The sequence below is a fragment of the Pogona vitticeps genome, chromosome 3 (assembly GCF_051106095.1).
Source record: "Pogona vitticeps strain Pit_001003342236 chromosome 3, PviZW2.1, whole genome shotgun sequence".
Classification (NCBI taxonomy): domain Eukaryota; kingdom Metazoa; phylum Chordata; class Lepidosauria; order Squamata; family Agamidae; genus Pogona; species Pogona vitticeps.
In genome coordinates, this window is record NC_135785.1 from 35,731,604 (window position 1) to 35,741,492 (window position 9,889).

Genomic DNA, 9,889 nt, shown 5'->3' on the forward strand with positions numbered 1-9,889 from the left:
CATGCATGGTCTCTCACTGTTTGTGAGATCAGTTGTCTGACCAGAGGAGAGGGGGGGCAGCTTGAGGTTGGTGACAGACTTGTATGATTGCCCTTCTGCTCAAAATATTGGTCCATGTATTTAGAACGAATTTGCACGTAATCAGTAAGGATGTACCACACAGCCTTGTCCTATGTATATTTATTCAGATAGAATTCCCACTGTGTTGCTGTGTTATGTGGATTTTATCTTCTCCCTTATGACTGTAAATTCTGCTTGGTTGAATTAAATCAGCGGGAGAGTTGTAATTTGCTTCTATAGCATAGTGTGCTATTTTAATCTACAGATCTTTATCTTCCTTCCCAAGCTGTAGCTGTGACTGAGAATTGTATTTGTTTCATTAAACCAAAATCAAGACTTGATTTTTAGTATTATTTACTGTTTCTCATCTCCTGTACCAATAACTACCACATGGTGGTGTACTGGCCCCAACATAACAATCTAATTCTTTGACTAATTCTTTGCTTTCCAACGATGTTTTGTCCTGCTGGTAAAAGCTCCGATCCATCCTGTGCTAATATATAGTTTGGTTTTAATGCATTCCATTCCTTCATCATGCAGAAGCTGCAGCATTCTGATAAGCCGGGTGCCTTTTTTTTAACACCTAAGCAATTAGATATGTACACTTTCCATCCACATTGTAATGTGAATTATGTGAATTGTCACCTGATGATTACAGGTAAGTTACTCGAATGCTTATCTTTGTGTTTTGAACAGGGTTTTTTTGAAGAAGAGGAGGGTAAAGAATACATCTACAAGGAGCCCAAATTAACAGGCCTGTCTGAAATTTCCCAGAGACTGCTGAAACTTTATGCAGATAAATTTGGAGCTGATAATGTGAAAATTATCCAAGATTCCAACAAGGTATGAAGAAAAAAAGAATGAAAACGGTGAATACCACCACACTTTGAGCACAAGCAATTGTAGATATGTTCTGCTGTGCAAACTCAGTCGAAACAAATGAAACATGTATGAGAGTATATTGATATTCTTACCTAGCTCCCTCTTATTTCAAGGTGATTTGCAACGGAGAAATTGCTGGTGGGTTGTACTTGCGCATTCTGGATTCACAAACATTTTGAATTCTAGTAAACTTTTGTAATCAAAATATTGTGTTCTGTTAGCATGCAGCAGATTGTCACATTTAAATAAAAGTGTGAATGTCTGCTATCTGATGATAGACAAAGCCTTGCTTAGTCTTATTTTTTTTTGTTTAGTCGTTAAGTCCTATCTGACTCATGTTGCAATTATGTAGTGTCATATGTGGAAATTAACTAGCTGTGTTAGTTTGTGTAAGCACTATAGGCAAAACAAAAGAAAAATGAAAAGAATAAATTAAAAAGATAAAACCATTATGGCACCTCAAAAACTAACTGTTATGTTTTAAGGTGAACTTTCATGTCTGAGGAAGTGGATTTTATCCACAAAAGCTCATCTTAAAATGTAACAATTATTAAGGTGCCACAATGTTTTTGTCTGTTTTATTTGTTCTTTTATTTTCATTTTTATCTTGTATTAAAGGTTTTGCCTTTAATACAATTGTGTATTAAATTAAATAAAGAAAACAGTTGGCCAGTCTGTCTGCATTCTGAAGATTGCAGCCTTATTTCCCCCTCCACAGTTTGCTGATAACTAAGCAATTATTTTCCAAAGACCCCTTCATTATGCCTGCTATTACTTTCCACTTGTGTCAGTCATCATCATCAGGTAGAGGGATTTCCAGATCCAAACTAATAGATGCCTTGAATACACCAGACTTAGTAGTAATAGAATGAAGAAATGTCTGGATCATTGACATAGCAGTTCCAAGGGATGTTAGAACTGAAAATAAAGAATTGGAAAAACTAACAAAGTACAGAGACCTGGCAATCAAAACATCTCACTTGCAGATGAAACACACTTCAGTGGTCCTTGTAGTCATTGGGACTTTGGGAACAATATCAAGAAATTCAACACAGTATTATAAGTAGAGATGGGGATGAATATAAAAACTGATAGGCTTTTTTAACAAAAATAGCTGATTTGTTAAATATTCATCCCTTCATATCCGTGTGTTCCAGAGACCCCCAATGAATACGAAGGGATGAATATTTGCCCATTTTTATTAGCCACCTTTCCTTTTCATCTGAACCATTTGCCAGTTTTGCTGTCTTTAATTCATGTTTAATTATATTCCTTATTCAGATTCTATCTGCTTTATTCAATTCACTACTGTATATCTATACAGGTTAACCCTAAGGACCTGGATCCAAAATATGCTTACATCCAAGTGACCTATGTCACACCCTTCTTTGATGAGAAAGAAGCTGAGGAACGGAAGACTGACTTTGAAATGCACCACAATATCAATCACTTTGTATTTGAAACACCGTTCACACTATCAGGAAAGAAGCATGGAGGAGTAGAAGAGCAGTGCAAAAGAAGGACCATTCTGACAAGTATGCCTTTTGCGGCATTATTTAGCATACCAGGAAGTAACCTAAGGTTTATTCTGGGCCTGCTGACTGTGGTGCTCAGGACAAGATAAGTTTAGAAATGTTTGACTTTAGGGGGTTTGAGTTTGTTTGTTTTTTTACTTTCATTACATTATGCAGTGCTTTCCTTATCATTCATTCATTCATTCTTACGATGTATATCCCATCTTTCTACATCAAATACACTTAAGGCAGTTTACAACTTCAATACACTGAGCAACAGAATAAATTAAATTATCCATAAATTGTCGATTTTTTAAAAAGACCAACCATGGCAGTGGGAAAAGCAACATATTTATTTATTTTATTTATTTATTTAATTTATATGCCACCCACACTACCCAAAGGTCTCTGGGCGGCTTACAACATATTACTGATGAGACAAAACTGCTTTCAATGACCACTTAGAAAGAGGCATAGCAAGATGCAGGTGTTTACATTACAAAAAGCCATTCCACAATCTGTGACCAAAACTCAGAAGGTCATTTGGTGTTCACCTGGTAAATATTGATACAGGCAGAGAATAGGAAGAAAATATAAAAGCCCCCCAGAAACTGAACAAAGGTTCCTATAAGAGGGAGCATTTATTTTAAGTATGCCAATTTTGTCTTACAGTCTACTCTGATATTTATTTATAGTTAGTCACATTGTTTCTTCATTTCCTGATTTAGTGGAAAATCAATCAACCAATAATGCCCGCTTTTATGATTTGACTTCTTATTCAAACCTAAGTAGCCATGTAAGGAATTTGTGCATTAATGTCTAGGCGTTTAGAAATCTATTAGAAGTTTATTATGTATCATCATTATCATCATCTTAGAATTGCAGAGTTGAAAGGGAGCATCAAGTCCAGTCCCTGTCAAGGAATCAGTGGGGAATCAAACTTCCAACCTCTGGCTCTGTAACTGGATATCTACACCACTGAATACGCATTGTATGATGTGGATGTGTTTTAATTGTATATATGCAAGATCAATATGGTTTCTATTCCATACATTCAGAAAATTCTCCTTACATGTTTCTCTTTTGTTCTTGAGTGCAGCTAGTCATTTCTTTCCATATGTGAAGAAGAGAATACAAGTTGTAAGCCAAACAAGCACAGAACTCAACCCCATTGAAGTGGCCATTGATGAGATGTCTAAAAAAATTTCAGAACTCAATCAGCTCTGCACAATGGAAGAAGTAGATATGATAAGGCTGCAACTGAAATTGCAAGGAAGTGTTAGCGTCAAGGTAAGTGTAGCTCAGCCCTCCCACTGTTGACATTTCCAGTTACATGGAGAAGAATACAGTCTCTGTATTGTTGTTGTATTGCTGCAAATCCAAATAATTGAAAAATAAAACCAAGGACCAAATCTGGTTGTTAGTTCCAAGCAGACCACTCTCATTATGTCAATAGGACTTACCTAAATCTTGGTATAAACATTTAGTCAATATCCAAGCAATCAAAAGAAGCATCTAATGACAAGTAGATGTATTATGACACTATGATTAGCTCCTCTGTAGTTTGAAAGTAAGTAGAATAATCCTCTCCATTCTTTACAATAATTATAATAAAATATTGTTTAAATATTTAGAATCTGAATTGATTGTTTCAATACCATGAGGTGGTTGAGGAGTCCCTGTGCATCAGAAGGCATATACTTTTGGTCTTTCAAACACAATAAAGAAATTAAGCTATATGTGAGAGTCGGATCAGTGGTGCTAACTGTTCAGCTCTGAGGGAGCAGAAATTGAGTTCTTCGTATTTGTCGTATGAGTGTTTGAAGGTTTGAATTAAGTCTGCCTCACATATTGGTGTCCCACAAAGCTCTCTCCTTCAATATCTTGCTTCCACCTCCCAGCATCTGCTGCTTAAGGCAACCACCTCCTCCCTTTGCCTAATGGCAGGGTAGCCCTGCCTGGAAGACTCTGTTCAACTGCTTGAAGTAGGGTCGGACCGATGGTACCATTTGTACTGTGTAGTAGATTGAGATTTACAAAAGCCATCCAGAGTTGAATTGAGCACAAGACCCGGTCCTGACACTGCTGGAATGTATTAGAACTGTTGAAGAACAGCTGACCATTCATAACACATCTGCACAGACAAATTAAAATTGAAGCCTTGACACCTTTGGCCATCATTGTAATGTAATATGTTTTACCTCCCAGGTAAATGCAGGGCCTATGGCTTATGCTCGAGCTTTCCTTGAAGAAACTAATGCTAAGAAATACCCAGATAACCAAGTAAAACTTCTGAAGGAGATCTTCAGGTAAGCTTTTGAATTCCAGAAATAGCAAAACCTCCTTTTCTTTTAGGAATAGTGAGGAAATGCATCTTCAGGTTCTTTATTGTGTTAAATCCTGGCCATACAACAAGCTATGACAACTGAAATGCATTCTTTGATTGAAACAGAAAGAGTTATAAAATCCCTAGAAGGCCATTTGTACCTGTCCCCACCATGTTTACATTGCTTGAATCTATCATCAGACAAGAATACTGTGTTGCAGTTTTAATGATTGTGTCCCTTTGACATTACAACTAGTATGTGTCCTGTGTAATATAGGCAGTTTGCAGAAGCATGTGGACAAGCTCTTGAAGTTAATGAACGCCTTATTAAGGAAGACCAGTTGGAATATCAAGAGGAAATGAAATCGCATTACAAGGATATGCTCAGTGAGCTCTCTGAAGTTATGAATGAACAGGTTAGATTTTCTGTTGTTGTCTTTAGCAGCTTAGATTTTTAAAAATATAATTCTGTTGCAAAGACATTTGAGATACCAGGGAAGTTCATTGAATTTGACTTGCAGAAAAAGGATGGTGGGGATTAGAAACCTGGGCATAAAATGAAGAATGGGTCTTCCAATTCCCAATTTATTCCTTTTACACATAAAGGAATTCCCTCCCACCCACCTCTGTCACTCTCTTACACCCTGGAAGCCCATCCTTGCTTTGCGTCACCCCTTCTTCCTTTCCCTTCTTCCTTTCCCTATAGTGGTAGGCATCTCATTATTATGAGCTGGGAAAAGAAATTCAAGCCAATTTATTTCTATCCCCTCATGTGTTAAATTATTTTATAACAACCAGTATGAATGACACTTCCGGTTAACTTAGAAGGACAGTTTACAGATTTGGAACTTCTTGGTTGGTACCAATCACAAGAATGTTAAATGTCTTGTTATGATCAGTTGGTCCCTTTGAGCCATTTTGAAAGCTCTCTGTTCTGGTCTCAGAGTGTCTTGAGGGTCACTATACAGTTAACTGTAATGAGTAAGATATCATGCAAGTTGTTGCACACTTGCCGCTCTAATATAAACAGGAGTGGGAAGATGCTGCTTTAGCCTTCTTGCTATTCTATATATATAGTATATATTCATGTATATATTCATTGGAACATGTATATATACATGTATATATTCATACATGTATATATTCTTGCATGTATACATTGGAACATGTATATATACATGTACGTATATATGTATACATGTATATATTCATTGGAATACGTCAAAACTAGGATACAGCTCCATGCTAGGAAAGGGAGGGAGGGACTTGCCTATCTCAGTCATAATAGCTGAGTCAATTTGGAGGAATGCTGCGTAAGCTAATAGCCTGGCTCTTCCATTGGCCAACCAGGCCATTAGGCTCACACCTTTGCCTCACCACTCACATAAGCAATCCCGCACGTTGCTATTTCATCCAGGAGGCCAGCCCTTCCAAAAGGGGTGTCATTGTTCTTGCTGTTCCTCCCCACACAACAAGTAACTGCCTCATAAAGTTTGACAGTGATACCTATATCCCATTTGTGTATCCTAAAACTGTTCCCTTGACATGACTGGGAACATGAATCAGCAGACAGTGGAGATGCAGTTAAGCATAGAATCCCACCCTTCATTTTGTGTGGTGCTCTCACCTCTGCATACATGAGTATCCGTTGGAACTGTATATTAACTGTGGGTGGGACATTCTGATTTTTCTCTATATAAATCATCCATCTATAACCATTCACTGTACTTTCTTATATGGACCATGGGTTTCAGTGTTTCTTTGCCACATTGTTTGTATCTCCTCCACTGATAAAGGCATCTTCGTCAACATTTTTTTCTCTCTTTTTCTGGCAGCTCTTTCATGGTCAATGCTTATACAACTTCTCTGCTTCACTGTCTAATATTTCCCTCAATACTATAGCCAAAAGTGGTATGTGTGGTTTTCTTTATGTCTATGTATTCTTTCACTGTCACAAATGCTCACTTGCTAGTCTTATGTATTATCTGACTTTTACTTATGATTTCTTACTATTTTCATTCTTGTTTGTTAGAAGATTTGAGATTAATCATTTATTTCAAGGGCATAGAAGTCAAAGAGAAAACAATAGGACACACACTATCCTCATGCAGGAAAGCATGGACTTATCAGAACTCCGAAATAATGAATTACAAGTAACATTTACTTCTGGAATTGTAACAAGGCCGTAAGGAAACTACATTTCAAAAATAATGAAACCATTAGAAATGAAGTGTCAACTGGTAAAATTAGTAACATTTTATAATGACTTCCAGAAGTTAATTTTTGAAATTTTAAGTCACTCCCTGGATAAAGGTTAAAGTTTGATTCTTTTAAAAGATGCTTTACTTTATTATGCATAATAATTCTATGTCATTATCAATTTTTATCAATTCTAAAGGGTCCTTCACTCACCCCAAAAGTAAAGAGTAGCACAAGTACTACTCAGAACTTCCATGAGAAACAAGGGTGGATTACTTCTCAAACACATAAATCACTAATGCTATGGAATTAATTTAACCCTAATCTTGGCACATAAGAAACATGCACTGAGTGACTTCAAGGGTATGTTATGATCTTATGCAAATTCCTACATACTGAGAGGTAGCAGAAGAGTTAGGGTTAGGATTTGGATTAAGAGGTTTTATATTTCCCATCACAGACAGACAATGAGACATAATACATACCATTTCTGCTTCTTGGCCTGATAGCTTACCCCCAAAAATTAAGATTGTTTTTTAACCTCTATACATTACATTGTCTCGGACAAACAAGTATTGTAACAGCCAAAGGGAATAGATTTTTAGAAATAATTTTTGTGGTGTTTTTTTTAACTGTGTGTGAGGTGTGTGTGTTCTTTAAAAAACATATGTAACAAGTAGCTGAAACTTGGGGCATTGTTTACAACTCTTCAAGTGACAATGTAGGTCTTGTCTGGTGAAGAACTGGGCTATATTACATTATTCTGGAGAAGTAATATGTCCTGTCTCCCTGGATAAAGGTTAAATGTAATTTTTCAACTTTAGGACAGATCACTGAGGAGTTCTTTCCTTTTTTCATGTACACAATTAACAGTTTCACATGGTGAATGCCTATTATGACTGAACTGACCACAGCAAATTACACTTTTTATGTCACATGTTAATTGTTAGCATTCACCCCATAGAATCATATTCATAAGTTAATATTTAAAATAAAAATAAATAAAATCTTCTCTTGGTTATGTTAAACTTAGACATTATGGTGGGAATCAGGCTTAACTTGGGTTTTCCCCAGAGTATGCATTTCTTTCTTTTGTGTCATTTTAACAAAAGTGCATTCCAGAGTAAGGGGAATTGTAAACATATGAAATACCTCCCTTCCCTTTCAATAGCAACTGCTCAGGAACCTAGAAACATCAGAATTCTGAAAATGTATTTTAGAGTGAACAGATTGAATAAGTTTGATTTTTTAAAAAATTAAAGTCAAGGTATATTCTGATTTTTCTGTTAAGTGATCCTATTAACTGACCTAAAACTCATAAAGATCAAACATGGCACAAAAAAAGTTAAAATACAACAATGAAAACTATAAACATAAAATGCAATTAAGCCAAAAATTGGTTACAAGTTCTAATTGGAATTTTTGTCACCTATATCTTCATGGCTCTCATTAAATTTTTTGCAACATTTCTATAATAAATTCTTTTGTGTTACTAAAAGTGAAAGAGATCTAATATTCTGGTGGCATTGCAGGACCTAAGGCAATAGGTTAATAATTGTATTGCCTGCATAGGCAATAAGAAGCATGATAAAAGCAACTGAAAATAAAAAGCATGACTCAAAGTTTCTCTTTCTTCAAAACCACAAGATCATCATAATCTATTAAGATAGGGGTCTATTGAGTCGACAGTCGTGGTATTAATTTGCACATATCATTATTTATTTCATCACTCTTTGTGTGTGTGTATTTTTTAAAGATCACCTGCAAGGAGGAGTCTGCAAAGCATCAAGGAGTGGAACAACCTTATTCCAATGCAATCAGTAGAACAACCACAGTCCTGCCTGGACCCCTGGTGTCATCAAATACTGACATTTGATAGCCCATGTTGACTTTGAGCACAGTACTAGGGGATGGTTGGATTATTTTCAGTAACTGTGTAAATGAATCATGAAGGATTCCATAAACAGTGAACAGTGGTATATTGTTTTTATTTATTGAACATTTCCAGTGTTCTTTCATTTTGATTGCCAGTTGATTTTTATTTTTATTTTTTTAATTTTATTGCCTTTCCTGACATTTGCACATTTCCTATGGTTTTTTCCTGTATGGGCCAGTCTTTTATTAAACAGACTGAAAATGAATTTTTCATTGACCATTTAGTTTCACAGCAAGCCTTACGTTTGCCATAAATGATAATACAATCTAATACAAGTCCTAGTATTCATATACAGTATTTTAAAGGTCAAAAGTGAATGTTTTATAACATTTAAGTATATTGTAATTGTAAATAGAAGATGTGTAAAATATGTCCTTTTTATGAAATGTTTAGTTAATGATTGACATGACTAAACTGTGGATAACATTTCACATATAGCTATATTAAAATATTTGTCTATGTGTATAAAACTACAGATGTTTCTTTATGATACTGCTCATCATGGGAATATTGACTGGAAACAGAACATATTTGCCAAGTTGGTGTCATAGTTACTGTGACTGTTATTGCTCCAGAATGATGTTCTTACCACATTTTGTGGTTTACTTCCTGCTGGTTAGTAATAACTGTGCCAATGGCTTTCATCAGATTTTGGAACCTAAGCAGTACTTGGCCTGATTAGTACTCCAGTGGGAGACAAACAGGGAAATCAAGGCATCTTCAGGTAGGGCTAGTAGAGAATTCTTCCTGAAACCCTGGAGAGCCACTTCTTTTCAGAGTTGACAATACTGGGTCCATTGGCCCAATGTTCTGACTGAATACAAGGCAACTTTCTCCATTCCTACATTTCATTGAAGTCATGGCTGTTCTAGCCAATTGTATGTGCACCAAGAACAGGCATGGTGATGAAGGAATAAAAAGAAAGGACTGAGGAGGCAGTGAGTCAGGGGCCTAATGCAGAAGATACTCAAA

The 9,889-nt window shown here is 36.0% G+C and overlaps 1 protein-coding gene across 16 annotated transcripts in view; it reads left to right on the forward strand.

Moving 5' to 3' along the window:
• DOCK10 (dedicator of cytokinesis 10) overlaps positions 1-9,387 on the forward strand; it is a 222,607-nt gene extending 213,220 nt beyond the window's left edge. For 9 of the 16 annotated variants that reach the window (XM_072995975.2, XM_072995978.2, XM_078389207.1 and 6 more), the window contains 7 exons: positions 757-903; positions 2,267-2,477; positions 3,556-3,746; positions 4,665-4,765; positions 5,060-5,198; positions 6,618-6,693; positions 8,738-9,387. In XM_072995975.2, coding sequence (XP_072852076.2) covers positions 757-903; positions 2,267-2,477; positions 3,556-3,746; positions 4,665-4,765; positions 5,060-5,198; positions 6,618-6,693; positions 8,738-8,805 — 933 coding nt within the window. In that variant the 3' untranslated portion in view covers positions 8,806-9,387. Of the gene's footprint in view, positions 1-756; positions 930-2,266; positions 2,478-3,555; positions 3,835-4,664; positions 4,766-5,059; positions 5,199-6,617; positions 6,694-8,737 lie in introns of those variants that run through there. The other 7 variants (XM_078389205.1, XM_020792594.3, XM_078389208.1 and 4 more) reach the window with 3 other exon arrangements.
• The last annotated feature ends 502 nt before the right edge of the window (positions 9,388-9,889 follow it).